Source organism: Pteronotus mesoamericanus, unplaced genomic scaffold (assembly GCF_021234165.1).
Source record: "Pteronotus mesoamericanus isolate MK-2021 breed Mesoamerican mustached bat unplaced genomic scaffold, CSHL_Meso_final scaffold_705, whole genome shotgun sequence".
Lineage (NCBI taxonomy): Eukaryota > Metazoa > Chordata > Mammalia > Chiroptera > Mormoopidae > Pteronotus > Pteronotus mesoamericanus.
This window is the reverse complement of record NW_026555326.1, coordinates 16,208,931-16,231,569: the sequence shown is the minus strand read 5'-3', so window position 1 is coordinate 16,231,569 and position 22,639 is coordinate 16,208,931. Positions and strand designations below refer to the sequence as shown.

The 22,639-nt window shown below is 50.1% G+C and overlaps 2 protein-coding genes across 4 annotated transcripts in view; both read right to left on the bottom strand.

Moving 5' to 3' along the window:
- The window catches only part of TUFT1 (tuftelin 1), a 33,004-nt gene extending 32,824 nt beyond the window's left edge, over positions 1-180 (bottom strand). Inside the window, exon 1 of one of the 2 annotated variants that reach the window (XM_054563037.1) lies at positions 55-180. In XM_054563037.1, the coding sequence (XP_054419012.1) occupies positions 55-114 (60 nt within the window). In that variant the 5' untranslated portion in view covers positions 115-180. The remainder of the gene's footprint in view (positions 1-54) is intronic. The other variant, XM_054563036.1, reaches the window with a different exon arrangement.
- A 1,295-nt stretch (positions 181-1,475) lies between these two features.
- On the bottom strand, positions 1,476-22,435 carry CGN (cingulin). Of its 2 annotated transcripts, none has more exons than XM_054562800.1 (21): positions 22,361-22,435; positions 16,318-17,200; positions 15,535-15,635; positions 15,340-15,409; positions 15,143-15,238; positions 13,559-13,686; positions 12,772-12,904; positions 12,303-12,515; positions 11,748-11,896; positions 11,363-11,495; positions 9,475-9,675; positions 8,925-9,131; positions 8,332-8,589; positions 7,237-7,407; positions 6,559-6,720; positions 5,254-5,343; positions 4,712-4,795; positions 4,481-4,599; positions 4,068-4,176; positions 3,518-3,681; positions 1,476-3,192 (listed from the first exon to the last, which is right to left on the bottom strand). In XM_054562800.1, exons 2-21 carry the CDS (start codon positions 17,164-17,166, stop codon positions 3,051-3,053), a joined length of 3,579 nt encoding a protein of 1,192 aa, XP_054418775.1. In that variant the 5' UTR covers positions 17,167-17,200; positions 22,361-22,435; the 3' UTR covers positions 1,476-3,050. The 2 variants fall into 2 exon arrangements, with proteins under 2 accessions (XP_054418775.1, XP_054418776.1); XM_054562801.1 differs by having other exon boundaries at positions 11,381-11,495.
- Between the last annotated feature and the right edge of the window lie 204 nt (positions 22,436-22,639).

Sequence of the window (22,639 nt, the reverse complement as noted above, 5' to 3'; positions counted from 1 at the left end):
AAAGAATATACAGAGTTGGGGAGGCAGTGAGGTGATGAGGCCGCTTTTTCTTACCGTGGTCTGGCCCTCCGGGTGCACGTCCACCAAGGTACACCAGCCCCGTGTCCCGTTCATCTTCTTCCCGTATGCGTAGCAAAACCGAGCCCGCGGTTCAGCTGCGCGGCTCCGAAGCGGTTGGGGGTAGGGGGAGTGCGCGGAGCCGCCTCTTGTATAGGTGCGTCAGGGGCGGGGACCGGCCACGGGACACGCCCTAAGGGGGGACGCTCAACGTCTGGAGCGAAAATGAGAGGTGGGCGTGGCCTAGAGGCTTCGGGGCACGCCCATCAGCTCTAGCTCAGATTTACATAAAGGTGGGGGCTTGGGTTCTACCAGAGGATACTTTATTCAAGTTTTGTCAGTCTCAGTCTGGTTGTTTCTCAAACATTCTTAGTTTTGCTGTGTCCTCCTTTCAACTCCAGGATGTGTTGGTAAGAGAGAATCACCTTGCCTAGGCATACATAATATGTTGGAAAGAGAGCTTCCAGACATTCTCCTGTCCCAACTTATAGGCCAGTCTGTAGGCTTTGCGAAGCTGAGCAAATTTCCTCCACCGTAGAAACGCAGGCACCAAGGGCAAGCTCACTCAGACTGGCCTAAGCCAGTCTGGCAGGTGCCTTTTCCTGGCAGAAGGCCCAGGCCAAAGTCAAAGCCAGCTTGGCTCTGGGTGGGGCTTGTTTGGCAGAAGCGATTATACCAACGCTGCCTTTATATGGTTGGGAGAGGTGGGACACTTGTCCTTAAAAGGAATTTGTATTCTTGTAAAAGGATGAGCCTCAATTCCTCCAGTGGCATTTTCTCCCCAACCCCAGGTTAGCAACTAAGAGTCTGAAAGAGGATGGCCAAGCAAGACCTTGGAGCCTCTTCCCAGCCCAGCTGCTTTGTGCAAGTGGCTGTTCCCCTGGGTTGTGGTCCACATGGAAGGTAGGCAGGAGGAGGTCTGACACTCTTGAGTGGGCAGTGCCCCTGAATCCAACACTAGGCTCTGGTGAACAGCTAGCTTCCTCTTCAAGGCAACACAAGGGCAAGGATGACAGAAACTTCCCTTCCTCCTAGGTAGTGATTGGGTCCCGTGCCAGGGAGGAAAGGATGTGTTTTTGTACCTGGGAGGTGAATGCTGGGGATATCCCTATGCCCCAAAGGAATAAAACCCAGTTCTGGTGTTTCCTCTCATCCTCAAAGAAGGCATTTACTGGCCCTGCTATTCCCAAAAGCTTGTTTAGGAGAAAATGGAAGTGTATAAACACTTCCCAGGTCCCTAGGTTCCATCTGATCTGCTGTAAAGGGCTTCTAAAAGGTGAATAAAGAAAACCCCAGCTTTGGCCTCTAAGTTGTGCACTTTAAATGGTTTCTTCATACTCTGTGGACTTCCCAGTAAGTTAGGAAAAAGAATGAAAAAACAAGCCAAGGATTTCAGTATAGATATAACTTTAATATTTAATTTAAAATAAAAATCAAGGCTGGATTGGTTTAGGAGAAAATATCTGATTTGCAGAGAATTTTTTTAAATCACAAAATCACAAGTCATTGGTGAGAACAGCCTTCTTCCCCCAGGCTCCTCAGAGAGCCCGCTTAAGAAATGAGGTGAATCATCTCCCTCACATGCTCCCCACCAGGGCTTGGCTCTCCCAAAAACCCAAAGGAGGAATGAAGCCTCCCTTGCCTCTTCCCAATTCTACCAAGAGTCAGCCACTAGCCCCGATTAGAAAGCCCTGTATCGGGTCCAAGCGTCTGAAATGAGGGTCCTTCGGTTCCCCATTGAGGATGGGCACATCTGGTCAGAGAAGTCACAAGAAAGGATATACAGAGAGGGACTAAAATCTTTGCTTTTCTTTTTCTTCTTTTGAAGACTTTATTTATTTATTTTTTGAGAGAGGGGAAGGGAGGAAGAAAGAGAAGGAAACATCGATGTGTGAGAGAAACATTGGTTGGCTGCCTCTCACACACCCCCAGCTGGGGGCCTGGCCCACAAACCAGGCATGTGCCCTGACTGGGAATTGAACCAGCAACATTTCAATTTGCGAGATGATGCCCAACTCACTGAGCCACACCAGTCAGGGCTGAAATTTTTGCTTTTCGACTTGTGTAGATAGTTGTCAGTGTTCCCAGATCCAACCACCTTATAAACATATCCATAGTCACAGAGGAAGAGGAGGAAGGTTGGAAACCCTGAGCAGAACCAGGCCGCCCACCTCATCGTGGCACTACCAAAGGCCAGCTCCCAGGGGCTCATCAGCCGAGAAGCCAGTAGCTCTCTCAACCAGTCACTAGGGCCACAGGAAGGGCTGAGGGCCCCGGACAGGAAAAGGCTGGTCCCTGGAGAGGTATGAATGTGTGGGTACAAAAGGCAAGAACATCCTTATTCCTCACCATGGCTAAGGCAGAGAGGAAATAAGGAATTTAGGAATGGGAAAGATGGAAAGGAGAGGAGGAAGGGTCTCCTGGATCCACTTGCTTGAAGAAGACAAAAAATAGGACTGAAGGGGAGTGGGGACAACCACAGGGGTCCCATGACTGTGCAAAGAGGAGCATCGAGGAGCAGGTAGAGCCACGCCAGCGTGTCCATTCCCATAATGTTCCCCTCACCCTGCTCCAGAGTGGGAGGAAAGCAGGTTGCAGGAGTTAAGGGAGCAGAATCATCTAGGGTACTTCCCTGAGCCCAAGGGTTAAGGACTAAAGAAATAAAGCTTTACATACATGGCAATTTCCTCCCTTGCTGCCCTGCTCAATCCCCCTCGGCCTATATACTGACCAGTCTGCTGCTGTGAGGGAGAAGGAGGCCTCAGCACTTACGTGCTCAAAGTACCTAAAGTACCCACTCCTCCAGAGGAAAAGGAAAGCCCGTCTACCGCCTTAGAGCTGATACACTCTTTATCACCACCACTCACACCCCTCCCTGTCCCAGGTCTGAATGATTTGGTCCCCCACGGGAATGGGGAATCTGAGGCAGAGCAGAGCAGGACCGGCCAGGACAGGCCTCAAGCTGTGGTTTCTAGGCCCTTGTGGACCACAAGCTAACAGGAGCTGGTCTGCAGGTTGCTCTCCGTAAGCAGTGATGCGATGGAGGAAGGATCGTACACACGGTCGAATTCCTCATCTGAGCTCAGCCCTTCGTGTTGAAGGGTTGACTCAGCAGCTGAGCGGGAAGCTTTGCGCCTGAGTCAGAGAAAGGAATACTAGTGATGGAGGTAGAAAAATTGAGACAGCCACCCTTTTCATGCTAAAGTGACTTCCAATTCTTCTAAGACCTAAAGCTACTCCCAAGATACTGCCCCCGCCCCCAATCAGATTCCGGGAGGTGAGGTATAGAATAGGGGCTGAGATGCTAAAAGGTAATCAACCATAGTAGCTTCCAGCTAGGAAAAAGTAATTTTGAAGTCCCATCTGAAAGATTCTCCTCCCCATAAATATCAGCCAGGATCGCCTATCCCTTTTCTGCTCCACTATGCCGACAAGGTAGGGGCAGAAAAACAGCCCATACCAGGAGTCCTTCTCCAGAGCTTTGATCCGGGCCTGGAGCTGTTCATTGACCTCATGCTGCTCCTCCAGCTCACGCTGGGCCTTCTTCCTCAGGCTGTCCAGTCGCTCAATCTCCTCTTCTGCTTCATCCACCTGCCGCTTCAAAGCCTTCACCCTCAGGCTTAGCTGGGCAGGATATCAAGTCCCCACATGAGAAAAGCATATGCTGCCACCAGAGTCTGGGACCTTCCCCTGTAGCAACCTTGACAAAGGATTACTGCCCCTAGAAAAATGTGGAGCATGGGCAAGTTCCCTAACCTCACAGGTTTGTCCTGGGGATTAAATGAGTTAATACATGTGTAACACTTAAAAAAGAGAAGCTAGCCCATCATAGGTACTCAATACATGTGCTTCCTATGACTCCTCTAATCCAGTCCTTTCAGTCAAGTCTCTATCCTTACACAAGGAAAGTTTAAGTCTGCAAGACCTATGAGATGGGGCCAACCTTGGCCTTCAAGCAAGTGCAGTATGTACTGGCCAGATGGTTGCTTGGGCCCAGCTGTGGTCCTTACCTGGTCTTTCTGGTCATTGACATGCTGCCGCTCATCATCAATTTGGATGGACAGCTCTTTAACCCTCCGCTCCAGTTTTCGGTTGGTGGACTGCAGAACCGTCTTCTCCCTAAGATGGTGGAATAGGGGCATGTCTGTGGCTGCCATCATTTCTAAAGGGAGCCCTACGTGGTTCCCTAGTGCGTTCAAAAACTCTTAGTCATGAGGCACACAGTTAGACTGGGAAGGATCCAGGGCAAGTCCAAAGAACCAGGGAGGTTGATATCACTCATATTTTAGAATTTCTGTAACTCTCACTCTGCTCTCTATCAAGAGAGTTCTCCCAAAAGATTGGCCGAGTCTGAGGCAGACAATGGAGGGTGCCCCCGAGGCGGAAAGCCCAGGGACAAAGAGGAAATATGGGCTCATCTCACCTCTCTTCAGCCTGTAGCCGCTCCTGCAACTCCCGATTCTGGGATTCAAGCTGAGAGAGGCTGCTGTTGGGCTTCTGGAAGCCTTCTGAGCTGGCCAACCGGCCCTTCAAGTCCTTGTTCTGAGAGGGACAGGAAGCCTCCACAGTTAGCACTCTTCTTCTGATCTCTTCCGCAGTCTTTCTCTCCGTCTCCTGTGATCAACCCCCAAGACTCCCCACTGCTTCCCCTCACCTGTCTCTCCAGGGAGATTTTGTCACATTCCAGGTCCTGCCGAGCAGACCTCTCCTGCATGAGCTCTGTCCGAAGCTGGTCTACCTAGCGGATGGGTGAGAGGAATAAACCATCAAGCTGAACCCAGTGAGGCAGCGTAACTATAGGATGCTTTCTGAACCCTGAAACCCAAAAGTTCCCAGGTGACTAAGAAATCACGGCCTATTATTCACACAGGAGGAGCCGCAGAATTTACATAGGGTCTCTTCAGTCCCACCAGGAATTAACATCTGTCCTGAATGGAAGCAGCCTGGACTCAGGTCAGAGAGTAGCCCAGGCCACCAGGATTGCCTCCTCCACTCAAATTCCTGGTTTCTCTCCACCTGAGGAAAACTGCCAACCTTTCCTGAAGCAGGGGAGACCCTGAAGCAAAGCCAGCCATGCACAGGTCTGCAGCCAGAACTCCCTAGACTATGAAAGAGGGAGGGTGGCATTGTTTCTGAGAGGGCCCAGAGGTTCTGTCATTAGGGGCAGATGCAGATGTAGGGTAAGGAATGGGATACCTGGTCCCGGCCGCGATTCACCCGGTCGGTCAGCAGCTCCACCGTGTTCCTCTCCTCATCTAACTCTGCCTCTAGCCGTGTGATTTTTTCCTGTGGAGGGAGGACAACAGGTTAATTATGCCCCAAATGCTGGACACCAGAATGCCAAACTCTAATCAGGATCCTGTCAAAGACCAGCCTCCCCATAACCCGTTGGTCCTCGCCTCTTCCTAGAGCCACCACAGAGCTTGTGCCCTGCGCTGACCAGGTGTGGCATCAAGGGGAAAGAGTGGGGCCTGCACTGGTCTTGGCCCTCCAGCAGAATGACATACCCCTGAATCCATTCCTCAGTGGGGCAGCCCCATTTCCTCAATGGGAAAACAGAGAAACCAAAGTACCCTAGCCAAGACTGCGATGGAGAAAGTCAGACCTTGACGCACCAGGGTACAGACTGGGAGAGCACACTCGAGGCAGCCAGTACCATGCAGAGGCTCGGAGTACAGGCTCAGGGCCAGCCAGCCTGGGTGTGAAAATCAGATACACCGCTTCCTAGCAGAGGGGGCACAGAGTTGCTTAACCTCTCTGTGTTTTGGTTTTCCTCATCTACAAAATGGAGTAAACAAGACTCCCTACTCCCCACAGGGATATTCTGAAGATTTAATGAGCCTTAAATGCTCAGCTCATAGCACAATACAGAAGGGTTTGCTGCTGTTGCCTTTGCTATTATTGTTATTATTGTTGCCAAAGACAATAAACTGAAGACCACTGTTTATTCAAGGGGAGATGCTGCTGCTGAGCAGCTCCTGCCAACTGCTGCCATGTAGAAAGCTCAGGACTCAAAGGTCAGTGTTACCATATTTTCCAAACATAAAAAAAAGCCAGAATCAAATCTTTGTGTGACATCCATAAGTTTCTAAAAGTTGGCATTTAACTCAAAGTTCTTTAAAACACTACAGTCATGTACAAAGGACCCATGGACAAGGATAGTGGGGTAAGGATTGTCTTTGGGAGCAGGGGTTAGGTGGGGCAGGGGAGAGCAATGGGGGAAAAATGGGGATAGCTGTAGCTGAACAACAATCAAAAATTTAAAAAATGAAATAAATAAAATAGCAACATTAAAACCACAACAAAACAAAACAAAACACTGCTGTCAAATAAAATCCATCAGCTGTGAGCTGCCAGTTTTTGATCCCTAGCAGAGAAGAAAGCTTGGAGTCTCCTGGATCCTTAGCCCACAAAAGTCTCACCTGTGCCAGAACCCAGGCCCTCCTCCCCCCCCCCCCCCGTCTCCTCCCACCATCACAGGCCGTCACCCAATGTCCCTACCTCAAGGCCCTTGAGCTGTCGGGTCCTGTCATCCTGGGAGCGTTTTTTGTTCTCCGCCTCTTGCTCGAGCTCCTGCAGCCTCTGGGCCAGCAGCTCCTTGTCCAGACGGGCTGTGTCTCGATCGGCCTGGGAATCCTGCAGGGCCTGGCGCAGCCTCTGGGTCTGAACAGAAGGGAAAATGCAACAGCTCAAAGAAGTAAGGTGGAGACTGAGGGGTGGAAGCAGTCTGCCTCTTCAGGGAGAAACCCCGGCCTTGCTTAGAATTGCCAGCACATGGTGATAATAAAAAGCAGATTGATTTGTAGTCCATTTTCTTTACTGTTTAAAAAGTCTCTGCACAAATTGGAACCACCTGAGGAGATTTTAAACTACCGATTCCCCAAAGATTATGATGTAAATGGTATAAAATGCAGCTTGGGCAATGGAATTTTAAAAAATCTTCCCAGGTGACTCTAATGTGCAGGTGCATTTGAAAATCCCTGCTCTACAGACAATGTCTGTAGCTAGGGTGGCCCACTCCTCCATCCCTCCCCCGCCACGTTAGTATGTCACTCGAAGTGGTTAGACCTAAACCCAGGTCTCCCAGGATCCCTGGGCCACAGGTTTAGTTAAGAGGCAATGGCCTTCAAATCAAGGACACTGGGACGGTTCTCACCCTCCTGTCACTTAAGCTCCTACCTCATCCTGAAGCCGGCTCAGCCCCCCAGAGGTCTTCTCAGCTTCACTGGCCCACTCCTTGGCCTGGCGCTGGGCATCTGCCACCTCCCGCCGGGCCTTTTCCTTGTAGTCCTCCAGCTGGGCCTGAAGCTGCTGCAGGGCTTGCTTAGAGTCATCCCCCATCTGCTCCAGCTGAGACACACAGACACCCACCTCTTTAACAGACACCTCTGCTCCTTTTCTGGGCCCAGGCTCCCAAAACTCGCCCAGAGCCTCCTTCCGGCTAAAGCAGCCCTCTCTTGCTCTGTCCTGGGCCTAGGACCCTGGTATGGCTACTAGTAATGTACAGATTGCCTGGGTTCAAATCCTGGCTCTACCACTTACTGTGTGACCATAGACAAGTTCTATGAGGATACTCAAGTTCCCAGAGAAGACAAGTTACTTATCCTCTCTTCCTCTCTGGGTCTCAGTTCCCTATCTGTAAAATGGGATAATAATAGTACCTACATCACAAAGCTGTTGGGAGAATGACATTAGTTAATTATGTAAAGTACTTACAACAGTGCCTGATATAAAGTAAATCTTAAATAACCTTATTTCAGCAAACCCAAAATACTAAGGATTATAAGGTATATCATTAAGAAAAATTTACCACTTGAATTAAAACATATCATCAATTATAAGCCAAAACTCACAGAGATGATAAAAAGTACATTTCAGAATTGATGAACTATTCTAGGTGTTCACTATAGAAATGATAGATTAGGAAGACAACCTTAGCCAGAAACAAGCAATTTATTTCTTTTTCTTCCTCTACCCCAAATAAAAAATCCTCCCACTGAGGATTCTTATGCTTAAGTCTTATTCACTTCTAAGGGAAAATTCCAGGGGATAATTCCAAGGATCAAGAGCATGAGGGAATGGGATGCCAGGGGAAGGGAAAAAGCACCTTTGGGAGGGAGGAAGGGCCCCTCTTAAGATTTGACCTGAGCCTCCCAACAATGAACTGGAGGAAAGTAAACAGCACACATTCTGACCCACATCCACCTCGTCCCCGCAGGCAAGCTTCTGAATGAGCTGGGCCTCTTCCCGAGCCCAGGCTGCCCCGTGACCCACCTCCTTGTTCAGTCGGTCCACAGTCCTGTCCAGCAAGCGCTTCTGCTCTTCGAGCTCAGCCTTGCCCCGCCGGAGTGTCTCCCGCTGCTTCGCCTCCTCCTCGAGGGCCCGGTTCAGTGCCTGCTGCTCCTGCCCCATGCGGGCCAGCCCCCGCTGGGCCTCGTCCAGCCGTACTTCCAGTGCCCGCTTGGCTGCTGCCAGGCTGCCCTCCTCTTCCTGAGCTGCATTCAGGGCCTCCTCTAGCCGCTGCTTCTCTGCCTGGGATGGGGTGGGGGTGGGGCCGAGAGAAGGCAAAGCTTGAGCTCTAGCCATTTGGAGGTGAGTAGATGGGAGAGAGGAGGAAGAAAAGGGTGAGCCATGAAAACAGGCTCAGAGGAAGTACCGAAGGAATCAAGACACAGAACATGCAAAAGTTGCCTGGGACATTCACACCAAAGCACACTCCAGGGAATATATCCAAGGTGAACAGAGGGTTTGGAGGCAAGCAGAGACACAGTAGAGGCAAAATAAAAGTGATGGCTGAGTATTTAGCCAGGGACTAGAGGAGAAAGGGCCAGGAGGAAACCATCCTTGAAGTTACCAGAAGCACTGACCTCCAGCCGCTGCACCTTGTCCCGAAGCCGTGCCTCCGCCACTTCCCCACCCTCCGCCAGGCCTCGAGCCTCCTTCAGCTGCTGCTCCAGACCCAGGATGCGCCGTCGGAATTCGTCATTTTCCTCCTGGGTCTCCCGAAGCGTCGTGTCCACTGCCGTCCGACGTTGCCCCAGCACTGCTGCCTCTGCCTCCGCTGCCATCTGAGCCTGCGGCCGTGAGCAGAGTGGCGGCTCAGACCCCGGGGCACAGGGTTACTGACCGCTCCCAGGAAAACCACCCCCAGGAAGAGGCCACACGAACTGGACTTAAAGTAGGGTGGTGCCGCCAACCAGAGGCTTCCCTGACAACCCCACCCCTAAAGAGATGCAGGGTGTCACCAGGTACAGCCCAGCCTCCCCCTGCCAAATCCTGGCTGCTTTAACCACACACCTAGGACCAAGGGTCTGGTCTGTACATACCCATGACAGGGAATTTTCCACGCCCTCTGGCTCCTCAGCCCTCCAGACCCCTCAGCCTCCACCTCCTAAGCCCTGTGCCCACTCCCCTTGCCTTGGAAGCCTCTTCACAGTCTTGTCTCAGTTGCTGGACGGTCTTTTGTAGCTGGACGTTCTGCTGTTCCAGCCCCCGGGCTCGATCAGCCTCGAGCCTCAGCTGCTTCTCCAACTCCCGCTCCCGCTGTCGCCCAGCCACCTCCTGGCTCTGTCGCTCTGCCCGCAGCTCCTTAAGTTCCTCCTGTGTCCGGCGCAGCTCCTGGAAGGGAAGGGGAATGGCAACAGGACAGAGGGCCAGCCTGGGATATCAGAAAGTGGAGAAACAGAAATCTCATACATTGCTGGAGGGAATGTCAAGTCACGTGGCCACCTGGGAAAGTGCAGCTTCTCAAAAAGTTAACCAGCAATTCCACTGCTTGGTATATGCTCCAGAGAACTGAAAACAGCCCTGGCAGGGTAGCTATGTTGGTTGAATCAACCAATGAATGCATGGCTAGGTGGAACAACAAACTGATCTCTCTCTCTCTCAAATCAATGAAGTAAAAACAAAACAACAAAAAAACTTGTACGTGAATGTTCATAGCAGCATTGTTCATTATAGCTACAATGGGGGAATGACCCAAAAGTCCATCAACTGGTGAACAGATAAATAAAATGTTGTATATCCATATAGTGCAATATTATTCAGCCATAAAAAGTTAAAGCACTGATAATTGCTATAACATGAACAAACCTTGGAAAATTTTACATTAAGTGAAAGAAACTGGACATTAAAAAAAAATCATGTTATAGGAGTCCATTTAAATGTAATGTCCAAAATAGGCAAATCCACAGACAGAAAGATTAGTGGTTGCCAGGGGTGGGGAGAGTGACTGCTAATGGATATGGGGATCTTTTTGTAGTGATGAAAATGCTTTCTAACTCAATAGGGGTGATGGCTGTACAACTTTGTTAATATACTTAAGGCCACTAAATTTCATTTTTTATAAGGGTGAATTTTATGGCACATGAAATAAATGTCCATTAAAAAAATTATGTAGAGTGAGAGTAAATGAAGGTATGGATAGAAAAGGATTGGCTGTTTAAAAAAAATGTTTTGAAAACCAGAATATGTGACACAATAAATACTGGTGCTGCTCTCATTTCTTTTTTTAAAAAAATTAAATATGAGTTCTGATTTTAATTCTTTAGCTCTTAGCTACTTCTGAAATTCAGAAAGTACCATAAGTAGGCTGAAAGGTTATATAACATAGTAAGTCTTCAATGTGAGAACCTGACAAAATTAATTACAAAGAAACACAGCACAGTGTATGGTCTATATTACACTGGGTTAGTCTAATGTATACTAATGTATACTTTGTTCATTGGCTAAATACTTGATAAAATACACTTAATGTATGAGATAAATGAAACACTAGTTGTTACTTTTTGGCTTTATCCAGCATAATATATCAACTGAAGTTGTTGAAAGAAATGTCCAGGTTCACTACGTCAACTAATATAGCGAACAGATTTCAGGTTTATATGTATATAAACGTTTATTTCATAAGTATAGCTAATAAGTATCCTCTGAGAGACAGAGCAACTCTTATGTGACCAAGTTAGGTTTCCGAGCTTGCAAAAAATGGCCCTGGTGTTTCACAAATCCACCTACAAGCCACTACCCATGAGGCCTCTTGGTAGACAAGCCAGCAGCCTCTAGATATATTACTCAGCCTGGCCAATGAGAAGCCTTTTCACTAGGAACCTCAATACTCAAGAGACCAGCCCTCAGTCCTGCTGGATCAGAGACTGTGTGCGGGGAAGATATAAGGCTGAGCAGGCAGCATGAGGCCTACAAACCAAGCATGAGGGAGGGAGCCACATTTGTGTGGGGGCCCCTGTGGATAGGTGAGGCAGGGACCCACCACCCCAACCTGCTCTTCTGTCCCCCAACTCCAAAATACCTTCTTGAGCTCCTCTACCTGGCGAAAATCTCCAGCACAAGCTCGGGCCTGCCCTAATTCCCTTTGCAAGGCCTCTATCTTCTCACCAAGCTCCTCTTCCATCTCCTCCTTCTCCATCCGCAGCTGCAGGAGTCTGAGCCCAGGCAGGCGAATGAAAAGGGAAAAGGGACAGGGTCAGACCACCTGCCCAGGAGAGGTTAGCAGGACAATGAAAACCACCTCCCTAGCGCCTAATACACTGGGTACCCAGTCTCAGGAGGGAAGAAGGTGGATATAATAAAGAGTAGACTGAGAAATGGGAGAGAACGCAGCATGGGTGGAAAGGAAGTGGGATATATGTAAGAATCATGAATAAGTATTCCTGGGAGAGGGGCAAGGTCCTTACTCTTGCTTAGTGGCTCTAAGCTCCTCCTTGTTCTTCTGGAACATGCTCTGCCAATGCCCTGTCTCCTCTGAGCTCTCCTCCAACTCCCTCTGCAGCCCCCGCAACAGGGCCGACATCCTCTGCTTCTCAGCCTCTAATGCTGCATGGTCCTAGGGAAGGGGAGAGTCAGGGGACCAGGAGGCTCAGAGGGAAGAGCTGGCTTTAAACCAAAGTGTGAGTATGCAGAAGAGGAGGCTCAGGCCCAGCAGCACCAGCTGCACACCCTGACACCCGGTGGAACCTGGTTCGATGCAAGCAGAAAGCTCTCCTCATGTCTCAGTCCGCCCCTCCGTTATCTACAGGGAGCCTCCCCCATTATTTCCCCATGGGGTTTGACTGCACACCCTCTGGTACGCCTGGCCTGCACACCTTCCTCTGCCCTCGTAGGTTCCCTGACCAAAGTTTTCATTACATCTCCCATGTGTCTTTTAGGGGGAGTTCCAGTTACAACCATGAAAAGACCAAAAATACCAAGAACTCAGGGCAGCCCTCTTTCCCACCACTCTTGTCACATGCCTGGGTTGCGTCTTGCATGCTCCGGCGGAGCTGCTCTGCATCTCTCTGGTACTGCTGCCGGACATTCTCCATCTCCTGGTCACGGGAGGCCACCTCCTCCTTCAGGGCCCCCTTCAGGGCAGTCAGCTCTCGCTCTCTCAGCCTCAGCTGCTCCTCTATCCGCTGTTTCCCCTCCAAGACCTCTTCAAGAAGTTCCCGGGTCTCTAACAGGTCCTGGGGAAAGTGAAGGTTCAAGTACAGAGGCAACCACCTATTAGGAACCACCTGTCTAATCAAAAAATATTTATTGAGCACTCTGCAATCTGTTAGGCATGGTACCAGGTGCTCTCTGCCCCCTAAGATGCCAAGATAGGAGAACAGAAACCCACCACTCTGGGCTCTACTGGGTCTGTCTAAAAGCACACTAAGGGTTACTACCCATACTTTGATGACGTCCTAGCTGAAAGGAAACAGAGGCTGAGCTGCCTACCTTCCTTAACACTTCCTTAGCAGGCTCAGGACCCTGCACCTTTTTCAGCTTGTCCTGCAGCTCCATCACCTGGGTCTCCAGCCCATGTCGTACCCGCTCACCCTGGTCCAGGAGGAGCTTCATGTTCTGGAGCCTAATAATTAGCAACAGACAACATTATTAAGCAATATGAGCGAGGCAGTTTTGTAAACACTTATATATATATTAATTCATTTAAACCTCCATCAAGTCTTTGTTCAAATCTTAGTAAGACCTCCCCCGACTACATTATGTAATACTGTAACCTGCTCCCCTACAACTCGGCCCTCCTGCTCTATTATAACTTATCACCTTTTCACATTTGAAAAATATACTTAAGAATATGTTTAGTGTTTACTGTCTGTTCCCCCTCACTTGAAACTATGCTCCTAAAGAGGAGCATTCTTCACCTGTATGGTTCACTGTTGTACCCCAGGGATGCTAGATCAGGGCCTCACTCACAGCATTCGTTGCAAAAACATCTGCCAAATCAATGATTGAATCCTCACAACAATTCTGTGAGGCAGGTACTATCATTAACCCCATTTTACAGGTAAAAACCTGAGGCACAGAGGCAAACCAGGTAGCCTAACTCATGCATGCACCATCACCATTACTGATAGAGAAGGTAGAGAGAGAGCTCCTGTCTTTAAAGCATCTGTCTGCCTCTTACACCTTCTGGAGAATTCCCGTCTCCCTTGGCCCTTGGGCAGCCTCTAACTCCAACCAGGTCCCACACAGCCCCACGTGCACCATCAGCTGCACTCACTCCTTAGTGCTCTGCTGGGCCTCCCCCAACCTCCTCTCCAGCAGCTCCTGCAGTCGGCTGCACTCTTCCGCCTTCTCCTCCAGCTGCCGCTCCAGCTCAGCCCGGGACGGCTCCATCTTCTGCCGTTTCTGGAAAATGGAAATAAAAGAAAATAGAGAGTAGAGAAAGCCTCTGAGAATGACCAGGAATAATGGGAATTCTAACATTTATTGACACTCACTTTATGACAGGCACTGTACTAGAGAGCTTTGCAGATTATCTGCATTTAATCCTCATAATAAGCCTTGGTATTTGTGATAGTTCAAAATACATCCACACATTCTTTGACATTCCTTTCAAAAAATGAAGCCTCTCCACTTAAGTTTGGGCTGGACTTAGGGACTCTCTTCTAACAGGTAGAAAAAGGGGGAAATTACATGTAGTTTCTGAGACTAGGTTATAAAAAGGCATTGCAGCTTCTTCCTTACTTTCTCATTTCACTCACTCTGGGGGAAGGTGGCTGTCATATTGCGGTGACACTCCAGCAGCCCTGTGAAGGGGCCCACACAGCACGGAACTGAGGCCTCCAACCAACAGCCATTGAATAAGCCATTTTAGAAGTAGATCCTCCAATTCCAGTCAAGTCTCCCAATAACTATATCCCCAGCTAGTACTTGGACTAGAACCTCATAAAGACCCTGAACCAGAACTGCCCAGCCAAGCTGCTCCCAATTCTGGGCCTCCATATACGGGGAGATGTTTGCATTAAGCTGTTTAGTTTTGAGGTAATTTCTTGCACAGCAATAGATAACTAATACAGTTCAATTATTATCCCTACTTTACAGTCAAGAAAATAGGCTTAGAACAGTTAAAGAACTTACCCAAGACACTACAAAGCCAATAATTAAGGGTACCAGGGATTTGAACTGTTGGTTTGACTAAAAGTTTACCATTTAACTACTACACTACACTGCTTTCCAGGAAACAAAGGGAGTTACAATTCAATACTTACTGAGCACCAACAACAACCAGCAGGCAACAGTGTAAGAGTTGAAGGCGGGGGAGTACATAGGCTTTAGAATAAGACTGACCTGAATTTTTAAATTTCTTCTCTGCAACTTACTATCTCTAGCAATTCACTTAACCTCTCTGACTTTCAAACTTCGCACCATAAAAAAAAAAGTCCAGGATGCCTACTTTACAGGGTCACTATAATTATTACATAGTATCCAGGGCAGAATCTACTACAAAAATTATATACAATAAATGACAGCTACTATTACTGCCATGATTATTATGATGATTAAAAAGATCAAGGTACACATTTTCCTCAAGATTTATACATCCAATAAGTGGCAGAGCCAGGATGGGAACTGCCAAGGGAAAAAAAAAAAAAAAAAGGAATGGAAAGTAGCTGAACTCCTGATGAATGTGCTTCTCCTGTCTAAGCTCCAGAAAAGCCCAGAAGTTCTTGCTGGGACTAGCATATACTCTTGTCTCACAGGACACTTGAGTGTTCATTCGTTTGCTTGGAGAAGCCAGCCCAGGCCGAGGTTGTTTCCCCTGTGGTTCTTCTCCCCTCCTGTGCCTCTAACGTCTCTTCACCTTCACCTCTTCATCCAGCTTTTGCTGCAGCTCCTCCACTTTTCGGGTGAGTTCACCCTGTCCTGCCAGGGTCTTCGCAGAACCAGTAGAAGCCATCTGCCAGAGACATGGGGGAAGGAAGGGAGTCCAAATCCAGATCCTGAGGCCCAAAAGGCCCTAACCCTGACCCTTGCTCCCACCATGAGAAGGCCACTCACCACCAGAGGCTGCATCTGCTCCAGCACCAAACTGACCTTCCTCCTCACAGAGGTTTCACTTTCTGGGCTTCTGCAGGATAAAAGGACAGAAGCAAAGGTTAGTGGAGGAAAGAGGCAACAGAGATGAGGGAAGTTAGAGTAAAGAGTATGGAGGATGGGAAAGGAAGCTAGAAGGAAAAGGAGGCCCCTCCTTACCCGTCCCTCAGGATGCCATAGATGGTGGCCTTCACATGGTCCACACTGCCTGGTGGGGCTGCCTCCTGCTGGTCTCGAAGGAGGTCTGGAGTTGATTTGAACTGCAAAACAGTAAACCCAAAGCAATAGGAAAATTAAGCCTGTGTAGGGTTCAGGTGGACCAGAAGTGAGCTTGGGGCAGAAGGCCCTTCAACCATGATAAACTAGCCTGAAGTACGGTAAGGAGGCAATGCCACTGAGTCCTGAGCCACAGACCAGAATTTCCTCAACAAGCAAATCTCAACCAGCTGTGAGCTGTGTCACAAGTAATTCTGCACTAATGACAGATCATGTATTCGTTTGTAAATGACTACTAGAATGGGCTTAATTTTGTCTCAGGGTAGAATCATTCCCCCACTTATTTGCATTCCTGAGTGGGAGACAAAGGTGGGAGTTTTGACAAGAGAACCAGGAAGCTGCTCGTAGCCTCCACGCCTGCCTTGGGCACACAACAGACCTAGCAAGTGCCAGTGACTGAGGCACAGCTAATGGTGGCGAAATGACAAGTAACTGTCCACGCATGTGAACAGAATCACCACGCAGGTGATTCTATTGTGAGTTCCATTTCCTTTACAATTTTGCCCATGGAAATCTTGTCCATATGAATGGGAAAAGTGAAAGACAAAAGGTAGAGACTTTCTGCCCTCGGTTATTTGAACAAGCACGCGGTCCCAGGGCTGGTAAGGGGTCAGGGCTGACATGAAGGGGCCAGGGCTTGGAAGCTGCAGAGGGCTGTGGCCTGACCTGCAGCATGGCAGGGTCCTGTGTTCTCCCTCGCGGCTCCTCAAAACTCTGAAGGACCCAGTCCTGGGTCTGACGGGAACGGCTAAAGCCACTGGGAGGACTCTGGCTCTGTGCCGGTTGTTTCAAGCTGCCCATGTTGTTGTCATGTTTTGTGCCAGGGCTCCAGTGATTGGAGGACAGGCGTTCCCGTTCCTCAAGGGTGTCTCGTGGGAGCCGGTTGTCCAGGCTCTGGCTCCGCTTACGCTGTTCAGGTGGCAGTGAACGCATGCGGCGGCCAGTCCGGCCTCGGGCCTGGCCCCCACGGTGACTGTCAAACTTGTTGATGAGAGAGTCCACTGAAGACAGGGGAGCAGTGTCAATGGTGCTCCCTGGGGAAGCTCCTTGTGGGGCCAGCTCCAGCAGGCTGGTGCTCCTGTTGCCTAGACCCACACGGGTGGGGCCTGTCAGTGAGGCTTGGGACTGGGAACGGAGGAGCCGACCGTTCCAGTGGGCCCCAGACTCCTCATCAGACATGCTGTCCTGCAAAGGGCCAGAAAACTCCTTGGCCCGAGAGTAGGAGCTCTCAGGGAATTCCGAGTCAGAGCTCAGAGCTCCCGAGGCCCCTCGGTTGTTGGCCCCCTTGATTTGGACCCCAAAGGAGTCACCACCTTTCTCCCCACTGTTGAGCACCACAAAGGGCTGTCCAGCAATGCCCTGCACACGCACGGCGACCCCGTAGGTATTTGCTCTTGCATCCTTAGCTGGGCGTCGCCCCCCATGACGCAGGGTGCCCATCTCTGTAGCACCCACTGGCTCTGTGATAAAACGAATCTGAACTCCATGGTCTACAGGTCCACGGGGCTCAGCCATGGTGAGGGCCTGCTCACCATGGGCCGGAGGGGTCCTAGAAGATGAAGAAAAGAGTGTAAGCTGAGAGACTGGAAGCAGAAACCCAGAAGCCTCCCTGACTCTGCTTTTGTGAGGGTGATTGCCTTGTCAGTTCCTTCTGTGTACAACAGCGGTTCTCACACTTGATCTGGGTGGCAGAAGCATCCCAAGGACCTATGAAAACACATATTGGGCCCACCCCCAGAGTTTCTGAGTCAGTAGGTCTGAAATAAGGCTTGAGGATTTCCATTTCTAACACGCTCCCAGGTGGTGCTGATGCTGCTGGTCCAGGGACCATACTTTGAGACCCAGTGACACAGAAGGATCTATTTCCTCTGATACATTCCTGGGAGCTTGGCTTTGTCACGAGTTTAAAGATTTTGCTTGATCTTCACACATACACATATACCACCACGTGCCTCCCCTGTCCCAGTCAAGGCAGAACCCAAGCCCTGCCTACCATCCCAACAGAGCAAAGGGGCCTCAACTCCAACAGCTCATTTCAAATACAGAAGATCTCCAAGTTATTCCATCCCACTTCTGGGAGGATACTCAAACTGAGCAGTGATGTCTCTGGATTAGGGGAACTGAAGGCTAGGGACAGCGATGGAGAAATGAATGACGTTCTCTTGTGTATCTTTTTGTCCCTTTTGAATTTGGAACCAGGCAGATGTATTGTCTATTAAAAAAAAAAAATGTAAATAATGTGTAAAAGTGCCAGTCCAAGGGGTCCCAGGACAGGCAGACTTGCCCCTGTGGACCAGAGACAAGACCACGCACAGGGCAGCTCCCCAGGACCACATTGCCCAAGCCCAGTGTCAGCAAATGGAATGTGTGACAGGTATGCCCTGGCTCCAGGAACTTGGGGAGGAGTGGTTCTCCTCCAGGCAAATAAGACCTCAGGCTTCTGCTAATCTCCACCAGAGCCTAGCACCAAACTGGAGGAGGAGCCTCTAACATGCCAGAGACACAAACATACCCAGCTCAACCTCCTCATGGAGCTCTGGGGTCAAAGAAACTTGGCAAGGGCCCCTTCAGGGATTGTGGAAGTGCTAGGAAGCTCAGGAAACTGGTGAGAGGGGAAGGTAGGGCCAAGCTCCAGGTGAGAAAGGGCTTGGTGGGAGAGCCTCCGGTAGGAGGCAGAGCATTCCTAGCATTCCAGGCCCTTCCCCTCCAGGGAGGGAGGAGCACCTTACTGGAAGGGGGGGAGGGGGGCGCAGGGAAAGGAAACCCCTCAATACCTTTTTCAGTGTTGAGACTCCATAAAGAACATAATGAAAGCAATGCACCCTCCTCCCAGGAGACAGCCCACCCAAACTTTACCACAGAATCTCAAGAGGTTCACATGAACACCTTAAAACCCACCTATGAGCTCAAGAACCCTTCTCTTCCACTATTCAGGCATTGGGGAAGACCTTAACCAACTTCTGACTCAGATACAAAGAGCAGGCTATTTAGTTGGCAGGGCTCTATGTTGGGATTCAGGTAAGAAATGGAACCAAAAAAGAAGCCAAAAGACAAAAGGGTAAGTTTTTCAAACCACTCATCCAGTAGGAAAGGCACAACACTAGAGTCAGAACCAGGCTTGGAATCCTAGCTCTGCTCTTCACCTGATGCATATAACCCTGGGCAAATCACAACTTTTCTGAGCCTCTGTTTCCTCATATTTAAAATGGATATAATGGGTAGAATGATAATACCTCATGAAAGAATTAGACCAAAATTACATGGGTGTATACAGCTGTAAAAATTTATCATTATACACAATATTTTTGCACTTTATTTACTTAGGGTCTACTTTAATAAAAATGACAAGATATTAAATATGAATGCACCTAGCAGTGTATGCCTGTCACAAAACTGATAACATGTTACCCTGCACACTCGTTGTTACTTCCAACAGGACCTTCCTAGCTTCATCTGGTTCATAGAAGGATGTCACTTCCTCAGAAAAGCCTTCCCCAACCACTCCTTCCCACAAACCAGGTCAGAACCACGTTATATGCTGTACAGTTGTCCTTCAGTTTAATCTGCCTCATCTTATTTTTATATATTTATCACAGTGATAACTTGTTTCCTGTCTCCTCCACTAGATTATAAGTTCCCAGAGGATAAAAAGACCATGCATGCATGTCTTTCAGTTGACTCCTGTGTCCCCAGGACCTGCCACAAGGTAGATGTGGATAGATACTTGTCAAAGGTTGTACCTTGAACCAAGGCAGCCTGGCACAGCAGTGGGGAGATTTGTCCAGAGTCCTTATAGCCATTTATCCTAGTAACAAGACCTCTTCCTGGCCTGGACTCCTTGTCCTACTCAGTCAGTTTTGGAACCAGATGTGCCTAGACTGTCAGCTCTCAGAAATCACATTACTTATTCATGATGCAGCTCTAACCTGTCAGTTTATCTACTGATCTTCAAGATCCAGGTCAAGAGGTTCCTGAAGTGGCTCAGGAGAGTGACAGTCCCTTGCTCACCCAAGAGCACCAAGTTGTTCAGAGGCAGCTTTGAACGTACCCCTACGTCCCTGTGAATCCCTAACCTCAACCACCTTCAGTCCCAGGACATGTGGGTCAGGGGCCAGAAGGGCTGAAGGAATCTTTGGGGTGGGTCAGAAAGCAGGGTTCTAAATGATTCAACATGGAAAACTCGAAACCTCCTCTCCGCCTTCAGTTACAGAGGACAGTGGGGCGGGGCCAGGGAGCAGGACAGCTCCAAGGCTGGCCTTGCGTAAGTCCCACAGGCAGGTAAACAGTGATCTAGCGCCAGGCAACATGGAGTCCAGAGCCTTCAGAGCCTTCACTCTCACCAGATGCCTGACCCTGCTTTTCCCTCCCCTGGCATGTGACCAAGGCACTCCTCACCAACTGTACTCCGTGAAGAGACTCGGCCACAACTTAATTCAGCTTCATCTGTCTGCCTCTGCCATTCCTGCCTGTAAGGAAGGGGAGGACACTGCACCTACACCAACCAGCCACTTCCCCCTGAGTTACTCATTAGCTTGCCCTGCCCCAATTCCATCAACTCTGGCCCAGCCATACTGTCTGGCTCCCAACTAGGAGTGACAAGGTCTCTGTACTCTGGGCAGGAAGTAGGGGTGGGGTGGTTTGGGGTGTCCAAAAGAACTGATATACCAGGGCTGAGGAATATGCTAATGCTACATAATTGGCAGATTTAGAAGATGGCAGAAACGGAATAGAGATTAGACTCCCATCAGAGGTAACAAAGGAAAGCAAACGGTTAAAATACAGAAGGACAGCTCAGTGACCTTGATCATTCAGCTCCTATTTTCTCATAGTTACAGGGATAAGAAGGTTCCCTGTGGATCCAAAAAGAACCCCTCAAGTGGATTCCTGGCTCGGTCCACTGAAAAAGCCGAAACCTGAGAGCCAGGCTAGAGCAGCTTGGCCAGTGGGGGAAAAAAACACAATGAGGAACTGGGCCCCTGCAAACTGGCTGGACTGGTTTGAGAAGCAAGGGGACAGGGAGGGACAGGGACACTCCACTGGCAGCTAGTAAAGCAGAGATATTCCACACCACAGAGGAGGCAGAGGGGCAAAGCCATGGGCAGGGACTCTGTCTAGCCTAGATGCCAAGGCCAAAGTTCTGAAGGAGGCAGAAGGTAGAGAGGGAACAGGAGGGAGGAGCAGAGGTACAAAGAACCTCGTGAGTGACTGACCAAGTCTGTGGCAGGAAGACTCTACTCCTCCCTCTCAAGTTCTCAAAGATGCATTCCTGATCCCACACTTACCTCCAACACCTCCCTTGGACCTTGATTCTCCCCTCCCCCCACACGAAGAAAAGCAGCCCTACCACCTTCTCACCTCCCACAGAGGAGAAGGCATGCAGGTCAGCCTGGGGAAGTCAGGAAGGGCTCTCAGAAGCCAGAATCCTCTTAGGGTCAGGCAAATCTCTGGATTATCAGTCCCCTAGTGCCAGCCCCCCACTCCCAAATACCCAGGGTGAAAGAAGAGATGCAGAGGTAGGTGTAGGCAGCCAGTGGACAACATAGCGGTTGCTAATTATTTCCCAGTTACAACTTTCCTTAGGCAGGGCATCAAAGGGGCCAAGCTAAGGCTGGTTCTGGTTCCCTTAACTGCCTAAGGCAAAGGAATCTGCCTCAGAAGTCTTGCTGGGCCCGGTGTGTACCAATCATCCAGCTGGAGACTTGGAGGTGCTAACTCCCCTAGTCTTGTGGTCTCCTGAAGAGTCCTGCCTATTTCCTGCACTGCTAGTGGGTACTGCCAGTCTGACAGCCATCATGGTCCAGGAATCAGGGATGCCTGAGGGGTTTCAGGGAGTAATGGGGGATCTTCTGAGACGCATCAAAGAAATTGATTAGGCTCCCAAACAGCACCCAGCAGCCCTATCTAACAGCACAGAAGAAAGTACCTGTGCTTGGGGGGAGGAGGGAGGGTTTGACATTAGACCCCAGAAAGAGGGCTCATTAGAAAGAATTCTAGGTATTTTGTAGGCCTAGGGATCTTGCTTCCTCATATCCGTCTCTAGAGGAAGAAGAAAAAAATTCTCCCTGGCATGAAAGTAGAAAGGGCAGAAACTGAAAGCCTTAAATAGTTTCACACCTAGCAAAGGGATGTGGGTGCCCTCTTGCCCTGCCCCTCAGTGTCTCTTACTTGCAACTGTCTTCACCTGTAGGTTAGAGAAAGTTCCACACCTCAGAGCCATCTCAAAGCCAGAGAGAGGCGTCAGCAGCAGCTAGACTGGCACTCAGGGGACAGAAACCTCAGGGAAACAGCACCTCTCCATGCCCTCCCCCTTCGCCTCTGAACCTAGCAGCAGTTCCCTTCGCCCAACTGAAACAAACTCCTTCCCTCCACCACCCCAGACTCCCAGAGAAATTCTGCCCCTGGGTCGGGCGTCTGACCTCCAGAAAGATCCTGGCCCTGAAACGCTGTCATGCCCTGGGAATAACCTTAGCCTCAGGTGCCCCTCACCTGGCATCTTCCCTGGCACCTGCCTCTGGCACCTTAGAGTGGGAACCTGCTCTTGATCAGTACTCACGCCCACCTGATCTCCCCCTTCCTGCCTCCAATTCAGCACCTGTGCCCTGCAGGGACGTATCACTGATCACCACGATCCACGACCCGCGCCCCGCAGGAATACACCTGAGAGCCCGCTTGCCTCTCAGGTGCCCTTACCCCCGCCGGGTTCACTCACCCCAGCCGGGCTCGGCGCTCCCGGGCTCGGGCTCTGGCAGAGCTGCACGCGCGGCTCTGGGCCCCCCGCCCCTCAGTCCCCCGACGCTCCCTCGTTCCTCTCCCTCCCACCAACCTGTTACTCCCCTCCGGAGCTCCACCCCCATTGGCCATCACCACCCTCCCGCCCTACCCTTCCTCCGGTTGGTCCGCTTCCCGCAAGGGGCGGGGCCACGGCCGCAAGGACCCGGACCCAGGGTCGCCAGCCTGGGCGAGCTGAAGGTGCGGACTGGGTCACGTG